Here is a 25,515-nt window from a genome sequence, read left to right on the forward strand (position 1 = left end):
TTTGTAATTTCTATTGCTGTTCACGTATATTATGACTTTGTATATTATAACATGTGCTAATGGGCAATATGGCCCACAGTTAATAAAGAAATTGAAATTGAAATTGAATATAAAAGACAATTCTAACTGCAGGTTTGATTATATCATGTACAGGCTTGTAACAGTCTGACTAACAATATAATACAACCTACACAGATATATACAAATATTTAATTTTCAATTCAGAATGACCCCAAATACATGTATGTAATCCATATATTTATAACAGCTTGTAACCTTGCTGAGAAAGTTTTAAATCTTGTGCAAAATTTTTATCCAAACAGGCAATTTTTGTGAAAGTGTCACTAATCTTGCATGTGTTATTCTTGAAACTGTGTTGATTACATATATGATAATGAATTACAAATGGTAATAAAATGTTTATATGCAACAAAAATAAATGATATATTGTAAGTAACAGACCAAAAATCTTCAGTTTTGAAAGACTTCCAAACTGGAAAGATGTCTAGCTATAGTTTTCTAATGATAAGTACAAAATCTAGATTCCCTTTGTATTTCTGCTAGCTTTTTAGGGGAAATACTTAAATAGTTATTTACAGTTATATACACTTTGTCAGAATATTAGTAACCACTTATTTTTGCTATATAGATATATATAGCAAGTTTTTAAGTTCAAGAACATCCTACTGATAAAAATACATCTGTACATTTAATTAACCACTTCAATGGTAATAATGTCATAATGTACTACTAAATAAATTGGGAAATGTGTCAGTTATCGCTCAATTATGGAAATCAAGGATCTCTATCAGTATTGTGATGAGTCAGGTAATTTTCTCAAGTCTGTTGTTTATCTTTCCTTTGTAGGCAAATGCAATAAATCAGGATGTCAGATTTATTCCAGTCCCTGTAAAACAAGTTCATTAAAACTTGCACTATAAGAAATAAGATTCATAGATGAACATTCATCAAAAAAATCTTCATTTGGTGGTGCATGTAACCGGAAACTGATCAGGAAAAACACTAAAACAGATAATTGATAATTATTTTTTGTTGAATGTGGCGACTCACATGTATCATGTGTATGTTTTTTCTCTATTGTATACAGGAATTGAAGAATTCAATCTTCCTGTTATAACTGTTATTTCCCTCTATATAATGATCAGCAAATTCAGTGATATCAATAAATGTAATTCATAACATTTTAATTTTTAATTCTTAAAAATACATGGTTTAATCAATTCAAACGTAATTTTATGTTGAATTTTTTTTTTTTTTTTTTGGTTTGTTTTTGTTTAACGTCCTATTAACAGCCAGGGTCATTTAAGGACGTGCCAGGTTTTGGAGGTGGAGGAAAGCCGGAGTACCCGGAGAAAAACCACCGGCCTACGGTCAGTACCTGGCAACTGCCCCACGTAGGTTTCGAACTCGCAACCCAGAGGTGAAGGGCTAGTGTTAAAGTGTCGGGACATCTTAACCACTCGGCCACCGCGGCCCCTATATATACACTACTTGTAACAGTCTGACTATTGTACTGTGATGAATATACGTCACATATATGATGTCAGTTTATGTTTGCTGAAGGCTTTTTATATGTACTTTTTTTTTTTTAAATAAAATTATATCCCTATGTTGAAAAGAATAATGGTAATTAAGTAAAGTTATAACATAGACATGATTCAATAGTATATACTTGTATTTAAAACATTTTACTTGTATTTTTATCCTCACCATATTGCCATTCTCCAATTCAAATCTTCCCTTTTTGGGAGCTCGATGGATTTCAAACCCTAAATTATACATAAGTTGCCAGATATGTTTGCGTGTATTTAAGTTTTTCAAGAAGAGGTCTGTAATGTACTTTTCTTGGGATTAAAATTTGTAACAGACACAATCTTGGAAGTTCCAAGTTAATTGGCAAATATGCCACTGACACCATGCATGCACTCCTACTGATGATATCCAATTTAATTTCTGGCAAATACGTACAATGTTCACTACGTATACTACATACGCATACATGGCCCTTTTGATAAATGTACACTGTACATCTAGCATCAGTGTTTGTCCCTCTGATTTAGAAAAAGAAGTTAATTGATATCATACACCCAAGACCAAATTGCCTTGAATTCTTTTACAGCCATTTGATATCAACAGTATTCATATTAACTCATATAAAGCACATCTAAAGCTGACACTTGGACCTTGGACAGAAAGCTTTCTTACTTTGGTGGTCATCAGTGTAATTCGTTCACTATAGCTTCATGATTGTAAATTAAACATTGTACTGAAGAGTTGACATTTATATATATGTTTGATGTACTTTTATGTATTTAAATGTGTGACACTTATCTTAACTTATCAACTAATATGAGAGTGGATCCCATTAGAGTTCATGTAGAATTATATATAATAATGCATAAATAACAAAAGAGACCTTTCCTAGTTCTCCTTTCAATTCAGAACATTTATAATGTATACCATATACTGGTACATATCTGGCCTTAATATTATAACATAAGCACAGGAAGTAGGTATAATAATGAGTGGTGGACTTTAATCTAAGACACATTTTCCCTAAATACAAAGTATAGAAATGTACTTCATATTATCAGCATTTTCGCTCTATGATAGTATATTTTGTTGATTAATAAACTTCCATGTGTAATTTAAACAAAGTAATCATTCTCATTTTTTTATTGTTTGCCACATATCTATATATACCTGTATATAGTATTGCATCAATATTTTTGACATCACACAGAACAGTCAGAATTAAAACTACATATGTGACATGTTGTTCTTTCTCTTATGACCATATTTCTGCATTGATCCCTCGACAGCGGACACATGGTATTAGCTGATATTTTCCACAGCAGGTATATATATGTTTTTTCCAATTCAACTGCCTGTCAGAAGCATATATATATACCTAACCATTATAAGGATTTAGAAATAAGTTAAGCTTGTTGTTCAATTTATGTTTTTACCAAACCGAAAAATATTTAATTGTTATTGAAAATGATACAAAACATTCGAGTGTTTTTGATTAAATGTTTTTTTTTTCATTTTCCTTTGATAGGACGGTTTAGAACCCAAAATAAACTCACACTAACTGGAACAGACAGATCAAAATATATATAAACTTCTCTTAATCAGGAGTATGTGACTCATGAACATGTGTATGTGCATTAATAGTGAAACAAACTGTAATTGTTTGTGAATTTGGACCAAATGGAATGATACTCAATATTTCTATCCCAATTCACAAAAAAATATATATACGGTATATATATAAATAAATTACTAATTGTGAAGTTATGACATGTATGCATGATCTAGCCAGCTGTTTTCTGTTGATAAATAGTTTGTTGACATTCCTTTCTATAATGTCATAACACATATACATATTGTACATGTCTAATGCAAACACGACCTTTTCCTCAGTTTGTTGTATACACAAGTATATGTCAACTTTCTGATTTTCCACTCAGTACACAGAAAAGTGTATGTTGGATGCATCAGGAAATACATCATATATATATAATAGACAATCAAATGTACTTCTCATCACATTATTATTTGTAATATTGGATAGGGTAAATAGGAAGATTTGACCCAAAAAACATCATGACATAAACTTTAATCTTTTGAATCATGTAGTCTTCGCATTTTTTGTGTGTGTAAAAATGGTGTGCCTTCCAACTAATAGCACCATTTAGACAGGATGTTTTTTCCCCTAAAAATATGACAAATAAATATAATAAAGACGTCACCTGTGGATGCTATATAATCTGAGGTCTTAAGACTGATACATGGATGAGTGTACATTTTTTTAAAAGATCACTCACCTGTAAAAGACACACCTAAACTAACTGTCACTGAGGGGGTCATCCAATTTTATTTGTTCAAGGGATCAACCCTATATAAATAATAATCATTCATGCATTGATCTATTTGATACACAAGCACTGTCACCATTTCCCTACCATTGAGCTGTAAATTGCGATCAGTACGTTTGGTTGTATATTGAGGTTCATATATAGTGGTATATAAATCTCAATGAATTCATGGTGTTGTCAGCAGTTTACGGACATGCTTGACTGCACAATGAGTCTTGATACACAGCATTCCGTAAATGACATGCCCCTCACAATGATGTTATATAGAAATCTACCTAGTCATACAGGTGTCAACGAAGACAGGCATCTTACTGTCTATCATCGTTATGATTACTAAGGTAAAACCTAATTATGTGTAGGGGTAAAGGCGCCCGCGGCCATGGAATGCGGCTCACACTTGTTACATTTGTAATACACATACAGTACACACAACATTATTTTGATTGGGAGGGGTGTTTTTCTTACCCAGGAGGGAAGGTCTTCCACTCGAGCCAATATCGTTGATTCCTCATCCTTTGCTATTTGCTGTTGTATCTTTATCTGTAGGTGTTTTCTCTGGTTGTGTTTTTCTTTCCATACATATGCAACCAGTCCCATAAGAATCCAACCTGGACTAAACTGAGTGTAACCAAAACCATACACCGCAAGTGCCACTCCGGCTAACTTGAAATAACGCAAAATTATCGGTAACAACCGAGTTTCATCCCCGGCTGCTTTCTTCTTTGCTACAACGTTTTTCTTGTCGTCTGGCATGACTATTTAGAATTAATTAACATATCCTATCTACCAGGACACTTTAAACAGACCTACACTCTTCTAGTAGTAAACACCTACGGCCTACCGTAAATATTGTAGCAGACAGCCTTGAGGTTCAGAGCGACCTTGGTTTAGGTCCACTATTCCAATAGGGGAGAGAAGGTTGGTCGAGTTCTGGCATTCCAAACGTATATACATATTGCTTATAACAAATACTTTGCATCCGTATATATGGACTTAATTACAGTTAAGTCAATTGATTTGTAACTATTCAAAGTATTTTATTGTGAAGCTGTATCAACCATCGTCAGGTGCGATCTACATCACCACCCCCATCTGTAGGATGATTCTGAATTGCTATGTCGTAAAAAGTGTGAAAATTTCAGAAACGTCAAAATATGTTTTTGGGATTCACTTGCTTAAGAAGTCAATATCAATATTTATTTAATGAATCTAAGATCTATTTTAGAAATAAATTATTAGATATTGTATGTCGTTTTGTATGGTTAGTTTCACTTCTGGTACATACCTGAGCTTGAAAATGGCGGCGTTAGTGATAGAACTACCTTTACCACAACAGGTTTAAATCGTGTTGTTTCTGCAATCAAGCGTTACCGACAAATATCAGTAAGATGCCATCAGAAAGGGTGAGCTACTGGTTAATCGATGTTTCACGTTTACTTCAGTTGTTTGGCAGGTCACTTCATATTCCTTTTTTTCACGTTTGCTTTTTCTCTTTCCAAAGTGTTCACGACACAACCGAACAGCTGTCATCTACTCTTATAAATTGTATTCGTTAAAATGAACGTTTCTTCCAGCTTCCAGACTAAAGTTTTGACATTCTTGGACGCTATGCCTTGATCGGCAATAAATTCTGATATATTGATAATATATTTTGTATGTCTCGGGTCTAACACTGAACATACAGTAGGCTACTGAAAGTTTTTGTTTTAACGGTTTTTGTTTTTACTAGTCTTTGGTAATTACTGCAGTATTTCCGTCGTAGAAATAGCTCTATTGGGCTAATGTTTGTTGTAAAAACACACGACACAAAATAAAGATTCGTGTATCTTGTATTCTGGGTATTGCTTATCAGCAGGGCATCATACAATTTTAGTGTCTGGATACAACTTTTTTTTTCGTTTTGAATGTTTAGGCTAACTGACTGTAAAAGTAATAAAAGTAAAAATCTGTATAAGCTATTAAGCATCATTAATATCACTGCTAGATCATTGATATGTTATGCTTTACAGCGTTCAATAAGTTGATGTAAAATCTAGACAAACTATAATGATCTAGATTCATTTTAAATTTTCAGAATCGATCAAAAGAGGATACATGGACTACTGATGAATTGAGCAAGGCACTAAAGGTGATAGTTGCAAATATATGGTACTGCATGTAGTAAATTATTTTGTTGAAATCATGAGCAAAAAATTTGGCATTCCTTCTTGAGTCATTTTGTCAAAATCTATTTGGTGCACTTTGTTCAGTTTCTTGGATCCTTGTCAATTGAGACAAACTTTGAATTAAATGTTTTTAAAATGTATGGATAGGTTCCAGGATGTTATGCTTTTCTGTTAGATGGTGTGCAGTTGAAATCATCTGTTGTCCAAGTCTGTCCATCCTTCAGCAAATCTTGTTGTCCCTAAATCTGGGAAAGTGCTGATTGGATCTTTGTTAACTTCCATATAATATATACATGTCCATTTTGGTAATTTTTTAGACATACTAATCAAATGGCTAACATGCAACCATCTTTTATTTTGATAGTGTCAGTTTGTTATTGCAGAAAAATGTAAAATTTCAATTAGTGGTGGATCAATATACCGATAAACATGCATGGTCCAAGGTATGGCCGTACACATATTTGAAGAGGCTAACAATGATTATGCTATTTCCAACAAAGAGAAAGAACTAATATAATTGTGTGCTTAGTTTGCACTGAAAATCGTAACATTAACAATGGTTGTTCCATTGCCGTTGAGCCCTCATTAGATGCACTTGTGTTTCTGAAGAAGTTCAACAAGAATTAACTAAAAGTTCAACTAGGATTAACTTTCTAGCATCTATGGTCAAAACATGAAGTTTTGCCCAAGAAACTTCAAAAACTTTCCAGAGTTAGTAAAGCATATAGTCATCTTTGTTGGCTTCACATTAACAGGTATAGATTCATGTCAAAATGTCAGTTATACTATGAAAATAAATATAGATTTTGAAAAAAAACAAACTATGAAGCTGTTGATAAAATAAATAAACAACATACACACATAAGCAAGTAAAAAAGTGTTATTAACTTAACATATTGAGCTACTGATGAACTCTTATACAAGAACCAATACATATTGTGTATTGAAAACATATTGACCAATACCCATGCAGCTCCACTTTTATCTGCTATTTGTTTGTATACTAGACTATACTTGAAATATCAAACCTGTTTTCAAGTTGATTGAAGAAGGATGGAAGCTGTGATACAAAGAGAAAGCTGTCATTGCATGTTAAAAATCACACATTTATAAACTGTTTACTTGTTTTGGACAGTGTGGTTGATTCACCAAATCCTTGGTAGAAATTGCACACAAAGCATGGTTTCAATGATCAGATAAATTAGTCCTGTTTAAGGTTACTGTCAACCATACGATGATATGTACCCTTATTTTTACAGCTGACCCTTGAGATTTCAATGCCAATATCAGTAAATGATATAAAGATACAAAATCCAATTCTTAATGCCTTTTGCCCTTCCACTGTTTGACAGCTGTCACAAGGAGACTGATTTTAGTTTCAAAATATAATTTAAAAAATAGAAATTATCACATTTTTGAAAACAATATCAAAAACGGAATGTAAATCTGACCGTAACTTTTTGAGATGTAACTCTTAAAATGATGATTTTGTTCAGCTTTATATATTGTTTGTGTTACGTATACTATTATACAAGTTTATACTAAATTCTGTCTGACTTCTATAAATTAACTTTGAACCAAGATGTCTTCCTTTTGTACCAGGTATTTTTCTGTGTGTGTTTTCTACCTGTCAGCCCTGGGGTTTTTTTTGCCAGTAGATCTGAAGTGTGAACTTTAATTACCTGGGATTGGAATTTGTGGTTTGATGTATCATGCATTGTATAAATAATGCCTACCTTGTTACCCTGACCATCTTTAATATATTAATTATAAAATCCATAAAAATCTCAGTATAATTTGTGGATACTATTGTTATTTATCCAGAAAAAAAATTTATCAATGATAATCTAAAAAGATTGTTTTCATCCGAAACAAATAATTTTTCAATCGAGGGGAAAAAAATCATATTTTTCCCATAAAAAAGATTATGGGTTTTTTTTACAGAAAACAAAATCTAGATCTAGATTAATCAACTCGTTTTCACTATATAGTATATATTTTTCATTTTATTTCATTATTATTTTTTTCCATTATGGATTAGTTCCCGAATATGAGCCTATGCAGAAATAATTGAGAAATGGGGGGGGGGGGGGGGGGCTAGTATCCCCTGGTGTTTTACCTGGTAAAATACGGTAGTGCAAATTCTATATGAGATGGCTACCATCACATGCAACAGACTACCAGTAAGATCAAATAGATTATATCTGGCGGCCAAGAGGCAAGTCCAGTGAGATTTAATGCTAATCATTTGGCATGAGAATTCGCGAATGAAATCAGATTTACTTTATGTTACTTTTTGTTGTTATCTCTAATTTGTAACAACACAATTCCTTTTGATATTATATTTTTCAAAAAATTCTTTATACATCAAAAATGCATGAATACCATTATGATAGAAAAGACTCATTGATCCATGAGATATGGTAATATTTGAAGCATATTTACAAGTATTCTATTTTAAAAAATTTGCTATTCCGAAAATCACAAACTGTATGTAAGAAATTGTTGTACGGTGATGGAGGTTATTTGTAGACATTGTATATTAAAATTGTGTTTTAGTTATATATTATTTTTAGGACTACTCTTTTTATTAATATTTTACATGATTTCAGAGAGACGATGGGAGAAAACATCGTGATGATCGAGAACAAAGAAGGAAAGACAGACACAGGGATGAAATGAATGGCGATGATCGTCAAAAAAGGAGGAGAGATGATGATGGTACAGTCAATAAAATTTGTTTTGTTTTTATATAATTACAATTATCAATCAGTTTTGGATCCAATGATTGTTAACACTATGTAAAAGGAATTAATAAATACCAAGAAAATTGATAGTAACATTTTATTTAAGATGATAAGAAAGCGGAATATAAATTTATAGTGCATATCAAGGTGTTGGTGCAAGGACACATTTGAGAACCAAAGGCATGAGAGGCTGAAATGAGCTCAAGAGACCAAAATTTATTCTTAACATATATCAGTAGATTGTTTAAGAACCAAAGGCAAGAGGGATCAGAATTTATTTCTTTACATGGAATGATTGAGGACTAATTCAGGCATTAGATACAGAACATTTATTTCTAACATGAGATAAGGAGAAGACAGCACAATTGTCATTTAAACGCAAAATTAATTCTCAAAGCTACTTATAGGCACACCTGTACTCAACTCAAACCTAATGCTACTAGGTTAGAAATTTTTGCACAACAATAAAATCATATAAAAAAAAAAGATGTTCATTTTTGACTCTTCTTCGAGATAAAAGTGAAATTTGTACTTCCAGAAAGACACAATAAGGATGATGACAGACGATCCCGGCATAAAGATGAGGTAGGATTTTTTACTGGTTAAAATAAGTATCAAAAAATGTCTTGGTACGAAAAACGACAGAAAGAAAAATTCATATGTAATTACAGGATACAAGTCATATGAAGGGTAAGGGTGGAAATGGTTAGTATTATTATACTAGTAGAACTCTGTTTTACCTAATTGTAAATGGTGCTGGAATATGAAAATATAAACTTTTTTAATTTGAATTTTTTAATTATCTATTCTTTTCAAATCTAGATTTTGGTATATAATTTGAGTTGTATGGATTTACAGTATACAGAAAATTAATGTTTTTACTGTGGTGGGGCAGTTGAAAAGGGACAATTTTTAGACCAAACCAAAAAAAAGTTTGTTTCCTGTTACACGTTTGAAGCAAAATTGGGTAGGAAGGTAGCTAGAAAGTTTTATCAAGAAAATAATAAATTATAAGTATTAGAGTTATATAGGTCAGAAACAGTTCCTCATTGAAAATTGCAGTTATAGGTTAATTAAGGGCAAGGCATACAAATTAGGTTTTATTTAGTAATAGGAAACAAACAATGTTTTTTGTTATGCCTTATTACAATTCTCAATACTGTAATGACATTTATATTGACTGTAAATGCCATGGGAAGTAGATGATAACAAAACTTTATATTGACCATAAATGAATATCATGGGAAATGGAATAATTACCTGGTTGCTATGGTGATTAGAAATCATATTAATTGCTAGGATCGACGGCGAACTAACTCGGAAGACCGCCAGGCTCAGTTGACTGAGGTAAGGCAGATGGCTATTTCCTATAACAATGCTGATGCCTGGTGTGGTTGAATCCAAGTTGTATTTTTTTCAGAATTGAACCAGGTTTTTTCTTCTTGACTTTCTTTTTGCTTTCTTCTAAATTTATTTTTTAACAACCTCTTTTTTATTGTACTTTCTTCTATTGTACATTCTTTCTTTTTTGAATTGATTGGATTTTAATTATGACATTAATTATGCAGTGTTTGTTACTAACAGATTTGTGATCTATAAAACTCCTTAGTATCTATGTAGGGATCAGGTGGCGCAGTGGTTAGTGCACTCGACTTTCATGAAGACAATACTTGTGTTCTAACCCAGCAGGCAGATATGTATACATAAAAATTAGGTTTTATATAGTAATAGGAAAGAGAAAGGGCCACAGGATATCATATTCCTGAAAAATGATAAATGATCCTTATAGCCTTAAACCTAAATAAAAAGATTAAATAAAAGTATATTGATTTTGATTCTAAAGCATCCACCAATTAATAGTTAGGTTGCATATTAAAATACATTGTCATATTCAGAATCAATTTTGCCCATTTCCATTTAGGAAAAAACTTTTTTAGAATGAGTTATAAAAACAAAATTAGGACATCCTACTGCCCATCCCAATTGTGTCCTGCTATCAGTATATAATGATATCAGTGAAACTTTGCACACCTTATCCGTGAAAATGTAGTTAATATTCATGTGATAACAGTTTGATATTTATGAGAGTTAGCTGTGATCCTTATATCAACTGACTTTTAAACATACTTGTACTTAAAGTTCTCTGATTATGATTAGCCTTATTTGGACCTAAAGTTATATTATTGTATGTTAATTTGCCTTTTGTTAATTACAATCACGTAGTTAGAGTTTGAAATTTTTATTTCTTATAGAAGCTTTTTTTTATCAATATCCTAGCTTTATGTAAATACTAGCAGCTTCCTACCAACTCGGCTAGGGAGAATTTATTTTTAGATCAGATAGAATTAGCTTTGGTATAGACTATTGTATTTTGTTATGAACAAGTCAATGATATCCAATTCTTGTCAAATCCTATAATTGTCCTTACCATAGAAGCCTAAATTACTTCAGAAAACGAGAAGCATTTCATATAATACACGTTGTATGTATAATGCATTTTGAACTAAATTCTATATTTGTTCATAATTCAAATAATGAAAAAGAAAAACTGTCAATAGTTAAACTTATAAGATCTCTATCAAAACTGAAAATTTTGTTCAACATTCAAATCAATGTCATCAATATGGAACTAAATTTTGCATAAAAACAATTATAATAGAAGGGTGTATTGTTGTTAGTTGGTATTGGAAGCAGATGTTTTTTGTAATTATTGGTGATGTTATTGTTACTTTAATGTATTAAAGTACAAGGGAGATAATGTATAGCCAGAACATTTCCTATGATTTTTTTTTGTGATTTTTCAGGATGAAAGAGAAAGACAGAGGAGAGAAAGAAGAGAAAAGAGGGAAGGAAAAAGCAAGGTATGAGGTTTTATTGAAGTAAAACCGTAGAGAATTCTGTAAAAATAAATTTGAGAGTCCAGAAATATTGAATTTGAGAGTCCATTCAGTGCTTCAGATAGCTTGCATGAATGGTTATGTACACATATATTGCGGAAATAAATGCAACAATAAAGATTTGACTGGGGTAATTCACACAAAAAACTCCAAATTGTTGTACGGTATTGGCTCCAATTTTTAGCTGATTAGATACATGTAATACGAGTCAACAGAGACAGCACGACTTTCAATAGGTCCACCCTTGCTATATTTCCAACTACTTCGGATAAGAAACCCACTTTATATATAGGAGTTAACCCCCACCCCCATCTCCAAAGTTATCTGGGACACTGAGTCCTGCAAGGTTACACTTGTTCAACTATCCCTGTAGGAAAGTGATAGATGTTACCAAATTTGAATTCCATCCATTTTGTTATCAGCCCGAGGACGACAGAAAGAAACCAAGGGATGACGACAGAAAAAAACGCTTGATTATAGATGACGAGGATAATGACAATGATGGAGACAAAAGGAGAGATAGAGAAAGAGAAGAGGATAGAGAAAGACGACGACAAAAACGAGAAGAGGAAGATAGACGAAAACAGCATCGTTCAAATGATGACAGAGAAAATCGACATAGGGATGATGAGGATCGTGACCGACGGCGACACCGAAAGGACGACGACAATGAAAGGCGTCATCACAGAGATAGAGATGATGATCAGCGACGTGATAGAGATGATGAGAGGAGGCCAGAGGGTGACAGACGAAAGAAGATAGACGAAAAGATGAGGACTCTGACCGGAGACGACATAGAGATCGAGAAGATGTAAGTGTAGTTTTGCAGAATTTTCAAGTTTGGAAATGATACATGAGAAATGTTCAATGCATGACAATTGAAATAATGATATAATATGGTAGTAAAATAATCCAGTGTAAATCTTATCAAAAACTGTTAGCAAATCACCCAACAAGGAGATTTTGGACCATATTTTGAATATGGAGATTTTAGACCATATTTTGAATATCCGAGTACCTGTATGTGTAGGTAATCCTGAATCCAGCCATTCTCTTACCCAGCCCATCATTACTGTGGATCTCCACACAAATTGTAATTCATTTACTGCAATATTTATATACTGCAATAATAGTGGTTAAATGAAGCTATTTTTTTCTCTCTATACAGGATGACAGAAGAAAAGAGAGAAGAGACAAAGACAGAACAAGAGATGATGAGGTGAAGTATAAAAACTCACAGATCTGTTTTTTTGTATGCTTTGATCACTCTTTCATTGTCGGTATGTGTATGTTGGGGTCCGTAGAGCACTAATGAATCCGGTGAAGACCTGAGGTATTAGGATGAATTTTTCCCCAGATGATATGTTTTTCTCAGGAAGCTGAGATCAGAAACCTTATGCTATCATTGTTGTAACCATGGACAAGACATTCACTCCGACTGTTCTGGATAGCATGCAACAGGCCTCTCATATGACGTATAGCTGAGTTAATAGCTATCAACTATTGTAATGAGATCCTAATCCACTTGTCCCAGCTAACTGGTCATGGAACACAAACTCAGAAAATAAACAACAAACAAAACTGTGAAGTATTATGATACAGTTACCTAATCTATACACTTCCCTCCCTAGCCCAATGTGACAGGATAGTTGAATTTCTGGATAAAATTCTCTCCTATCATCCTGCATCCTCCCTGGACCCTAGAATTTACTGTAAATGTCTTAACATTGTGTACTACTGCCATTTTTATACAGGATGACAGAAGAAAAGAGAGACGAGACAAAGACAGAACAAGAGACGATGAGGTGAGGTTTTGACGAGTAGTACATACTGTACACCAGGAAACTATTGATGCTGTTTTAACTTTTTTCAATTTTTACCCCAATAAGAAGAGGTCAAATTGTACAAGCTAGCAAGTTTCCAAACATTTTTTTGTCATATGGCAAACTTTTCATAGTATTCAGATTTTTTTTTTTTTTTTATTTCTAGAGTAAGACTTCTTCATTAAACAATTTAATTAATTCTGTAATTATTATGACCAGTTGAATTGTTTTTGAAAATAATGATGTTATGTCACTTTGAGATTGTATGATTGTTTTCAATAAATGATTTGAAAATTCAGAAATTACTGAGAAGACGTGGAATCTTACCAGCCACAGTAAAAACCAGAATTAAGGAGGTTTTATCTCAGTTCAAGTTCTCTGTTTTGCATGAAAACAAGGGAATTATGCATAATTAAATCACTTCAAATTCTTATTTGGAAAATATTTTGAAATGTTCTGAACTTTCATTGAGGAATTATTGTTTACTTGTTTACATTAATTGTTGTTTATCTTTCATAGTTATTGGTTCCTATTGTATTTTGTGTTATGTTTCATGGTTAAATTATATGTTTCATGGTAAAATTATATGTCATTCGGGAATTATAAAATGAGACTGTGCATACCTGTTCAGACTAGAATTTTGTGTCAAACAAAAATTAAAAAAAATTCCCAAAAATACCACAATTGTCATTACAAAAGCAGAAGTAAATTTTCAACATTCATATGATAGTGTTTGAAGTTATCTACAATTTGTATTTTGAAATATTACTTGTGATTACTGGGTATGTTGTATTGAGTTGTGGACTAAGTGTAAAGGTCTGACAATTTGACTTGATTTAGGATGAACGTGAAAGACAGAGACAAGAAAGAAGAGAAAAAAGAGAAGGAAAAGACAAAGATAAGGATCATGACCGAGACAGAGATCGAAGAAAGAAGGAAGAAGAGGTAGGATATGATATATAACTCTTCCCTCCTGTGTAATTGATTTGAATATATAAATCTTCCTCTCTTGTGTTATTATAATTTTTACTTTAAATACTGGTAGTTACTTCAGTAGGATGATGGTAGCACACTTTCCCATTTCTTTTGTACATATATTCATATACCGTATTATATTTAATACAAACATAAATATTTTTGTCAATTGAAGGAGGAAGAAAGGCGTCGAAGAAAACAGGAAGAAAAGGAAAGAGAAGAGAGGAAATCAAAAGAGAGGTACCTAACTGATAAAGAATTTCATGCTTGTTAAGCTTTGTTAGAAATTCTGTATGATTTCTCTAAGTTGGCTTTATTTTTTTAAACATATTTACCAAGGTTTTGGATCTACCAATATTATGGAAACAAAGTTCCAGCGTTTTTACTTTGTATGTTTCATCATGAATTCTTGCTGTATAGACAATATTTAGTTCTTGAAAGGTGAAATTATCTCTGTTAACATCAGATAAACTTGTTTTTATTTTATTTATTTATTTATTTATCTATTTTTAAATAAAAAGAAGAAAGAGTTCTAAGGATACTTTTGTTAGTATCAAAACTTCTTTCACCCAAATATGTGATCCAACACAAAATCTTTAAAAGACTTTATCTTAGTTAATTATATATACTGAGTACTGATTGGTTTATTATGATTTAAATGAGTGTATATCTATATTTTTCTTTGTTTCCAGATCATCATACGGGAGAAGCAGAGGCGATGTAAGTAAAGTCAAATCAAAGCATCAAATGTTTTCATTCCATCAAGTCAGAACCAACTTCATATCCATCCTGCCCTATACCCCAGATGTGTTAGCCCTATGCCCCCTTCTCCTGTACATAGTACTGTTGTCTGTGAGATGCCAGCTTCTTTCAACTTCCGATCATTATCAGTCGTATATCACTTATTAATAAATATTATAATATACAACCACAAATTCAAGTAATATCTGAAAGTTTAAAAGGCACAATGATTTATATGAAATATTTTTAATCCACTGAACTACTGTGTTCACACTTTTCTTGAATATAAAAATCAAAGTAAATTTTCAATTTACATCTGTCTGTTTACTTATCTTGCTATCGCGCTTAAACATATTAAATAGCAAAAGAAAATAGTTTGTTAATTTTTCTCGACACAATAGTAATTCTCAACTGATTATCTGAACTATTAGTAGTATTACCCGAAAGTTTTAAGATCAAAGTATGTGTATAATTGAATCAGAATTTTAGATTTATTGATTCCCAACTTCTTGATATGTAAGACATAAGCATCCCATGGTGAACCCTTTAAAATGTATATGTTGTACTAATTAGTATTTTACAGAGTGATACATAATTGATATGTACCCCTAGTTCAGGAAATAACCTAAGTTAATCCTTTTATAGGAAAATTTTGAATTTCAGTTTAAATGTTCAGAATATTGTCTAACTATTCGAAACGTCCTGTTACGTGTCATTTAGACCTGTGTAAGATATACTCTACCGAAGGACTTTTTATCCCTCCTTCACATTGTTAGCATACTCTGTAGATTTTTTGGTCCCAAAACTCCATTAAAATAAGTTAAGAGATTTGAAACCCCATCTGTAGATTTCTTAAATATATGTACCATCACAGAGAGCAAAGAAAAAAGAAAATTACAAGGAGAAGCAGTCATTCTTTCCTGTTAACATTTCATCACATATATATATATCAAAATCCTTCCCTTCCATTTAATATTTTTCTGGATAAATATATCATATCTCAGTATTTTACTGGTTCAACAAGCATGCTCTACTAAATCTATATGACCTCTGACCTGTACTAACTACCTTTGAACCTGTTGTCATGGTTTCCAGAGAAAGTCTGCTAGACCAGGTACTCGACAAAAAGTAAGTTTTGTGAGGCTTCGTAAGGGATATAAAGTTGATCCTAGCACTGAATATTATTTGAACATGTCACATATTTGTTTATCCGCCTACCTTTGCTTCCCTTCCACAGTATAATGATCATGTCTCTTTCAGGTAGACCATTCTTACCTTCCTACCCTTCCCTTTTGTAATGGTCTGGTCTGTATCAGGGAGACCATTCCTACCTTCCTACCATTTCTACCCTTCCGTTTTGTAATGGTCTGGTCTGAGAGATGTCCACCGCCTTCCCAAGTATAATGATCTTGTCTGTATCATCAAAATCATTCCTACCTTCCTACCCTTCCTACCCTTCAATGTTGTAATGGTCTGGTCTGAGAGATGTCCACCGCCTTCCCAAGTATAATGATCTTGTCTGTATCAGGGAGACCATTCCTACCTTCCTACCCTTCCTACCCTTCAATGTTGTAATGGTCTGGTCTGAGAGATGTCCACCACCTTCCTCAGCCTTGGTGACTTTGTTCTATATAATCTGTTTCCTGCATCCTAACATGATACATTGCCTGAACACAGCAACTGTGCTGAAAGGAGACACAAAACCTGTAAACCCAAACCTAAACCCTAAACCCAAACCCTCCTAAAATGATAGCCATAGCCACAGACCACAAAGCTAGACCTGTATTGTTTTGGAGCATTTTCTTTGCTTTAGCTTGAAATACGGTAAACCTCCGGTTAGTTCGAACAAAATTAAATAAATATTGACGAACCTGTTCGAATTATTCGAAATTATGCTTCAGAAAATATGCGTGAGTTCGAACTATTCGAGACAATATCGGCGAAAATCTCTGCCGAGTAAAATCATTAAACACAAACACATCCATCGTAAATCTGATACGTAACAACGGCGGTCTGAGCAATGGCACATTTATAAGTAAGTAAAATGTTAGTTTTTCATTTAATTCAATATTAATTGATCGTTAAATGTTCATTTCGCGATAATTATGATGGTTTTTGCGCAAAGCCGCTCGCGGATCGGGCAATGCTTATAGCTACAGTAGGCCCCAAAACAGTACAGTACAGGTTTCATTTGTGACACAAAAGTTAAACATTTGTACAGTATAATCTTTGCATGATTATATTTTTTATCTGAGAAACTATCAATTTATTATTGTAATAAATGGTCTCTTAAATACATCAAAAGCAGTCTTCATAACCTGTTGCGTTTACGAAACCACTACTGTAAAAATAGGCGATACGTGTTGGTAAAATTAGGTCAGAACATCAACATGTCTGCTTTTAAATATGCCCAGTCGTATTATCTACAAAACATAGTTGATACCTGCAAAATTATCCATCACTAATTGGGACACCTGTGGATTGTTTTGACTGGATATGAATGCTCTTCACGTCACTCGGCACGATCGGGCAGCCGATCCTTTCAACTTTACCGCAAGCGACATCTCGCGTGGCCTGCTTTACGTTCTTCATTTGACAAGTTTGAACTATCCGAAATGGTGTCAGTTATAAACAGCCAGAGTTCGAACTATTACTAGCTAAAAAAATACTGTTTTTCTAGAAAAAAATGTGTGTTCGAACTATCCGCGTGTTCGAATTAATTGGAGGTTTACCGTATGTTTGATAAAGCGGTTGATAAAACTTTGGTATGTTATATATGGAACTTGAAAGTCATCAAAATTTCAAAATGGAGTATAGTAATTTCAGGTACTTTTCTGGGTGAAAATTCTTCATTCATGCAGTCTCGTCTGATAGTGATCTAGTTCATCATCAATTAAGCTTTCTCTCATTTAAGCTTCACACATATTGTAGTTTGTTGATTTTTCGGACTACATGTATATCATCTATTAAACATAGTCATCAAAATGTCTAAAATTAGAAAAGTTAATGACAGGCATGTGTTGCACTGGGTGAAAGTTCTTAATCAATTCTAATGAATGAACAGATATATTTTTGTCAGATACTGCATCCTGCATTGCTCTGTATTCCAGGAACTTTGTTTCCAATGAAGGCTTGGTTGTTTTAACGTGTGGGTCCGAGGCTATTGGCTAGTTTATAGTAACATCGTGGTAACATGGAATATCATTGTTATATTATATAAACCACTCACTGTATCACTTTTACACTTGTCATCTCTCACAACATCACTCCTTTATATAAAGATGACTTTTCATTTTGTTTAATATTATTTCACTATTCAAATACAAAACATGTGTATGAAGAGCTTTTTTCAGTATAAAAAAGTTGTGATTTTTCCATTTAATACTGACAGTAATGAATGAAACTTACAATGCTGAAACTTGATCACATATCTCTTACACCATTTATGTTGCTCATATGATTATACACATATGTGGATACATTATATTGATTGTACTCATGGCAAGGTAAAATTATGAGAACCCTTGAATTTTGAAAGTAGACCTGTCATTTACCACACACTAAAAACATATGGTTAGCTAAATACAGTCCATTAGATTCATGTACAGTTTTTATTTTGTATTAACAAATAATTAAGTACAATAAAATTGTTCTACAAAAAAATAATCTGTATTGAATTTTGAGATGATTACCTAATGAAAACAAGCATATACTTAACTGAATTTAATATTTTCATATTTCAAGCCTACCGTATATGAAATAAGAAAATTACAACTTAAATTGTTTCATGCAAAAAGATAAAATTTGGAATTTCTACAAAAAAAATAATTATCATTGTTATTTTTCACATGTTTATGTTTAACATGTTAAAGGATAATACATTAATTCTGACTTCATGTGTGGTTTTTGATAGCTGTTGCATAAATATCATGCTCAACTTGATAACAATGCCATCCATTGCCACCTTCTGATCAGAACCCCGCCTAACCCTGCATCAAGTGCTGACTAATATTTGAGTTTTTTTTATTATTATCCATATTTTTGTGAAAATTTTGTGAAGGTTCTGCAACCCCTCTGTTTTCTCAAAATGTTCTTTTTAAATAGAAACTTTGACATGTCAAAGAACAATTTTGGTTTTAATACTTAATATGATTAACAGGATACAGGAACAAAAAGCTCAAAGAAGAAAGAAGAAGAGGAGGAAGATGATCCTTATGCAGATGAAGAATTTGAGGTAAAGATCTGAAGCTGATATAAAGTTCAATACATTATTTATCTACCAATAAACTCATGCCTGGTAATAAGTCCTTCCACGTCAGACAGTATGCTAACTAATGGTGTCATTTCATTGTACTGCAATAAGCCCACCCCTTCTTTGAGTCAATCTGTATATGTTGCACCAAGCACCCACCTCCACCCTAACCCACCCTAAAACTCAACCAGCCCTCATCCCAACACCCACCTCAAACCCAACCAACCCTAAAACTCAACCAACCCTCACCCCAACACCCACTCCCTACCCAACCCACCCTAAAACTCAACCAACCCTCACCCCAACACCCACTCCCTACCCAACCAACCATAAAACTCAACCAGCCCTCACCCCAACACCCACTCCCTACCCAACCCACCCTAAAACTCAACCAGCCCTCACCCCAACACCCCACCTCCACCCTAACCCACCTTAAAACTCAACCAGCCCTCACCCCAACACCCACTCCCTACCCAACCCACCCTAAAACTCAACCAACCCTCACCCCAACACCCACTCCCTACCCAACCAACCATAAAACTCAACCAGCCCTCACCCCAACACCCACTCCTTACCCAACCAACCATAAAACTCAACCAGCCCTCACCCCAACACCCACTCGCTACCCAACCAACCATAAAACTCAACCAGCCCTCACCCCAACACCCACCTCCACCCTAACCCACCTTAAAACTCAACCAGCCCTCACCCCAACACCCACTCGCTACCCAACCAACCCTAAAACTCAACCAGCCCTCACCCCAATACCCACTCCCTACCCAACCCACCCTAAAACTCAACCAACCCTCACCCCAACACCCACTCCCTACCCAACCAACCATAAAACTCAACCAGCCCTCACCCCAACACCCACCTCCACCCTAACCCACCTTAAAACTCAACCAGCCCTCACCCCAACACCCACTCGCTACCCAACCAACCCTAAAACTCAACCAGCCCTCACCCCAACACCCACTCCCTACCCAACCCACCCTAAAACTCAACCAACCCTCACCCCAACACCCACTCCCTACCCCAACCAACCATAAAACTCAACCAGCCCTCACCCCAACACCCACTCGCTACCCAACCAACCCTAAAACTCAACCAGCCCTCACCCCAACACCCACTCCCTACCCAACCCACCCTAAAACTCAACCAACCCTCACCCCAACACCCACTCCCTACCCAACCAACCATAAAACTCAACCAGCCCTCACCCCAACACCCACCTCCACCCTAACCCACCTTAAAACTCAACCAGCCCTCACCCCAACACCCACTCGCTACCCAACCAACCCTAAAACTCAACCAGCCCTCACCCCAACACCCACTCCCTACCCCAACCCCACTTTAAAACTCAACCAGCCCTCACCCCAACACCCACTCCCTACCCCAACCCACCTTAAAACTCATCCAACCTTAACCCCAATTTAACATTCACCTCCAACCTAACTCACCCTTAAACTCAACCAACACTTCAACCAACCCTAACCCCAACACCCACACAAACCCAACCCCAACATTCACCATTAACACCCACCCACCCCCACCCTAACACCCAACCCACTTCAATCCCAACCCGCATCCCAACCCCATACCAACATCCACCAACCCCCCCACCCCTATCCAACCTCAAACCCCAACTAACACTCACACTCACCAACACTCACCCTGTGTATGTTTGTAGGACCCTGAGCTGTATGGATGTGATATCCTAATTGTGTATGTTTGTAGGACCCTGGGCTGTATGGATTTGATATCCTAATTGTGTGTATGTTTATAGGACCCTGGGCTGTATGGATTTGATATCCTAATTGTGTATGTTTGTAGGACCCTGAGCTGTATGGATTTGATATCCTAATTGTGTATGTTTGTAGGACCCATAACTTTATGGATTTGATATCCTAATTTTATGATTTGATGTCCTAATTGTGTGTATGTTTGTAGGATTACGAAGAAGACTTTGAGGACGAGGAAGAAGAGCCAAAGGTAAGATATCGTAAGATTTCCACATCCTGTGTTCAATTACTAGTTAATTCTAATGTTTCAAGAAATTTTATTCTGCTGACTAAACTTTTCATTTTATGTTTCTAAATTTACATAATGTGAAGTTATTTTCATATGAAAACATATCAACACAAATAAGCCATTTGTATTTACACCATTATGAATTGATGCAAGTTTTAAAAACATTTTATTTAATTCAATATATTAGTGTCATTACTTGAAATTTGTACATCAACAAAATTGTAAAGTTACAAATTACATTAAGAAACTCTGTAACTTTCATTTGATAGATGATTATCAATCATAATCGAAAAATATATCGATAGAAAAAAGTTAAATCAATAAACTGATGGTAATGCTGAAAGGAAATCTCATTAATCAAGTTTAGTTTAGAAATGATGAAAAAAGTACATTTTCTTATCTTAGAAGACTCAAGACAAATAAATCCTTTGTATAATCTCAGGTTTGGTTTGGGGAATTTTGCTCAAAACTAATATTTTTCAGAGAAACACAGTTTTAGTTGTTCCTATTAAATTAATCTATAAAACTGCTTATAGTTAATCCATTATGATAATTCCCATCATTTGTTATTTCATATTGCTTAACAATAAAATGGAAATGCAGATTATTTTTATTTGCCTCTCAAAATTAAGAAATACCTGAAGGTGGTTTGACCGATGAATAATGGTGACATGTCTTTTGTCTTTCCTAGCCTACAGTTAAGACCTCTAAACAGAGGTCGCCTAAAAATTACGAGGTGAGATGCATGTGCTTTGCATGTTGTGTACAGATACTGTACACTTTGACATTGCCTCTGGTCTGATGGTGTCCTGTAGATTTTTTTCCTTTTGTACAACTGTCCTACACACTAATACATCTTAAAGTACACCATCTTTCACCACTGACAACATTTTTATTTGCATTTAACAAAGCAAACTTCATTTCAGAATTAAACTTTAAATGTACAATGTTCTGCCAGTTTTGCTCTTAAAACTCAATAGGCATTTTGACCTCAAAATTTTTGTTTACCGTATATCGCTAACACATCAGAAAATTGTGATGATTCTGAGCGGAAATGTATCCGACACAAATAATAAAACAACCATGATGTATCCATACCAGCTTGAACCTGGCTGCCAATGATGTAAAACACAAGTGATTCAGTGAGAGAATTGTATCTGTCTACAGGCTATGGTAAACAGGTTTTATATGGATGATAAATTTCACTGGTTAAATTTTCTCTCATATAGCTGGAGATTTTAGACAAAATTCATAGGATTCTTCGTTAAAATTTTCTCTTTGTGGTGAAATATGCATAAAAGATTTCCCCTAATAGATCTAGCTTCCAAAACTTTAGGAAAATCTTTTAGTTTTAGAATTTAATCACATTTATTTTTCATATTTTCTTTGTGAAACTAGTTAAACCTGTAGGTAGGTAGTATGTATGCTTGTGCGTATCTTGTTCTGAAATCAACACTTGTTTTTATTTCATTCTGTGCTTTAATTTCAATTGCTTCTACATTAGCTAATCATGAAAGTAGCTGATGAGAAAAAGTAATGATATACTAGTCTAGAATTATAGTACCAGATGTCAATATACCCACCCATCCATCAATAAGCCCATGTCTGGTAATAAGCCCACCTGTGTCTATTGCGGTTTAGATAAATTTGCTATATAATTAATTGCCCTGCAGTATACCTGCCCTAAAGTGAATGTGTCGGCCCCATGGTCTTATTACACAATAAATACACTATAGATGAGAAGTACATGCACTGTCCTATATAGACCTGGGGCATTAAAATAATATCAGAATATTTGATTTAACTTTTTCTGTACCGTTGTCGACTATATAGAGTCGATATAAAGATATGCTCCCCCTTCCCCATTGTTGATGTAATAATTCCAAGCTCCCTCTTCCCCATTGTTGATGTAATAATTCCAAGCTCCCTCTTCCCCACTGTCGACTATAGTCAACAGGCTAAGCTGACTTTATCTTAGTGTTGATTTGTTGAAAACATCTCACGACACATATAATTATCCAATACAATGACATATAAATAACAAAAATACAGAATCTAGAAAGAACACAAAGTACAGAAACAGTTAGATAACATTCACAATGAACATACAAATAATTTTCGCTAGCGTTTAATTAATTGATGCAGCGTGATACAATTAGAGACTTGATTGTGAAAAATTGTTTGATTTGCAATTTACACAGGAGTCAATACACAAGACCTCCCGGCCAGGGACAGTACTGGACTACTCTGTAAATATGACCAATCTAAGGCGTCCCCGTCCATGACTTTTGTCTGTGTGTCACAGATTCTGCAGTGTTGTCACTGTCATTTCTCGTTGAAATTTGAACTATCCAGTTAAAGTGCAGTTCATTACGAAGATTTTGTGTCACTTAATTTCATATTAGAACTGAAATGTCTCAAATACTGTTGGCATATTACACCACAGGCTTAAAGCTTACACCACCAAAACTTTGTAATTTTGATCAAAATCACTCATTCACTGCTAATGAGAATCACTATAAAATTTAATATCTTGGTAATCATGTGGGTTAACGTTATAAATGTTTGAAGATCATCTTTTATAGATACATAGCCTCTTAGCAGTTGATGACATTATCACAAGTGATGCCATATCCTTTTATCCTTCAGCTTCAGTAGATTCCTGGGCCAAGTCTCCATTTGTTTCCTGCCCCCCTCCCCCCTAATCCTATCCCTTCAACAGTGCCCCAAATCCCAGCCCCTCGACAGTATCCCCAATCCCAGCCCGTTCAGCTGTACTCCCAATTTCATTAACCCCTAAGTTTGCATTACTTCTATTTCTTTTTGACACATCCTAGCTGTCTTCTTCTTTTCAAATTCTAAGTTTGATTTTGGGACACATACTTTTTTTTCCCTTGCAGTGTATTATGACAAGTTACATATATATGTAGTAGTGAAATCAGGGAGTTGATATGAACACCAATCAGTTGGTCCATACATATCTATCCTGTCAGTAATATCCTTTAAATGAATGTTTCTGATGCTATATGACTGTTCTGTGCCACTCTCTGATCGGTACCTCACGGTCATGAGACACATATCAAACCGTTCTGATGTTTATCTGGGCTAATAACTGTTGTATTAGACAAAAAGAAGCTTGGCAATGTACTTTGTAACACTCACAGGTCTGCAACCCTGACAAGGAAACAGCAAAAAAATGAAATTTGATTTAGTATGTCTGACTAATGTCACCGGATGAGAAAATGTTTTTATTAAGTGTTATAGTGAATACATCAGGATATGTATTGCTTCGGAGTGCTGCGTTGGCTTGTTAGATACCTACTGTTAAAACTGGGGGTAATATATAGGTTTCCTGTCTGTCCATCTTATAATAATAAAAATGATTTGGATTGGAGTTTTATACCGCTATATCAAAGCAACATAGCCGTCTAAAAGGAAGCATTTCACAAATTGTACATAATTACTATCATACATGGTAATGCCAAAGTTTGTTAGTGCACTTGCGGCTTTATTCCTTCAGGGATTTTGACCAAACATCATACAATGATAAAGGATCATAAAATCTCGGGCAAGTTCGAGTTTCAGAGATTTTGGGTCAAGGTCATTATTGCTATTCTTAGCGGGAGCCGGTAGGGGACATATTTCGCTTTAGCAATACCCAGTATGCTTGTTTTAGATGCTTTTATACCCTTTGGAAAAATATATTTATAGAACTGTTAAATGTTTTTGTTATAGGAAATAACCAAAGGGATATTCTATGAAGCTTTCATAAATGTTCCTTAACTTTAAAAAAAGTTTCCATAGGAAAGCATTATTGAATTTGAGGGGAAAATCAGAGCTGTGGAACATCTGTAACACAGTTTCCTGTAAATGAATGGAAAATTCTTAGTTAAATCTTTTCCTTAAGTTGAGGAATATTGATGAAGCCTGAAGGTTGTGACAACATTACAGCATGTTGTGGGTGATTGATCTATATAAGCAT

At 34.2% G+C, this 25,515-nt stretch overlaps 3 protein-coding genes across 15 annotated transcripts in view; 2 read left to right on the top strand and 1 right to left on the bottom strand.

Annotated features, from left to right (window-relative positions):
• LOC117321780 (extended synaptotagmin-1-like) overlaps positions 1-4,747 on the bottom strand; it is a 37,707-nt gene extending 32,960 nt beyond the window's left edge. For 5 of the 9 annotated variants that reach the window (XM_033876338.1, XM_033876334.1, XM_033876336.1 and 2 more), the window contains exon 1: positions 4,368-4,747. In XM_033876338.1, the coding sequence (XP_033732229.1) occupies positions 4,368-4,655 (288 nt within the window). In that variant the 5' untranslated portion in view covers positions 4,656-4,747. The remainder of the gene's footprint in view (positions 1-4,367) is intronic. The other 4 variants (XM_033876340.1, XM_033876339.1, XM_033876333.1 and 1 more) reach the window with 1 other exon arrangement.
• A 3,473-nt stretch (positions 4,748-8,220) lies between these two features.
• On the top strand, positions 8,221-20,551 carry LOC117342438 (proteoglycan 4-like). Its single transcript, XM_033904601.1, has 14 exons — positions 8,221-8,250; positions 8,680-8,788; positions 9,353-9,399; positions 10,114-10,202; positions 11,619-11,675; positions 12,085-12,522; positions 12,880-12,930; positions 13,466-13,516; positions 14,375-14,479; positions 14,685-14,749; positions 15,202-15,229; positions 16,346-16,364; positions 19,410-19,484; positions 19,694-20,551. Exons 1-14 carry the CDS (start codon positions 8,221-8,223, stop codon positions 20,549-20,551), a joined length of 2,022 nt encoding a protein of 673 aa, XP_033760492.1.
• Positions 14,704-25,515, top strand: part of LOC117321781 (WD repeat-containing protein 60-like) — a 33,183-nt gene continuing 22,371 nt past the window's right edge. For 2 of the 5 annotated variants that reach the window (XR_004531408.1, XM_033876341.1), the window contains exons 1-5: positions 14,704-14,749; positions 15,202-15,229; positions 19,410-19,484; positions 21,453-21,494; positions 22,225-22,269. The gene's annotated coding sequence lies outside the window, so the exon portion shown is untranslated. Of the gene's footprint in view, positions 14,750-15,201; positions 15,230-16,345; positions 16,379-19,409; positions 19,485-21,452; positions 21,495-22,224; positions 22,270-25,515 lie in introns of those variants that run through there. The other 3 variants (XM_033876342.1, XM_033876343.1, XM_033876344.1) reach the window with 3 other exon arrangements.

The sequence above is a fragment of the Pecten maximus genome, chromosome 2, assembly GCF_902652985.1.
Source record: "Pecten maximus chromosome 2, xPecMax1.1, whole genome shotgun sequence".
In the NCBI taxonomy this organism is placed as follows: Eukaryota; Metazoa; Mollusca; class Bivalvia; order Pectinida; family Pectinidae; genus Pecten; species Pecten maximus.

Coding starts and splice junctions, on each gene's coding strand:
- LOC117342438 (XM_033904601.1), top strand. CDS start 8,221: ATGGCTACCATCACATGCAACAGACTACCA. Junction 9,400..10,113: donor GATCCCGGCATAAAGATGAG/GTAGGATTTTTT, acceptor ATTAATTGCTAG/GATCGACGGCGAACTAACTC. Junction 13,517..14,374: donor ACAGAACAAGAGACGATGAG/GTGAGGTTTTGA, acceptor GACTTGATTTAG/GATGAACGTGAAAGACAGAG.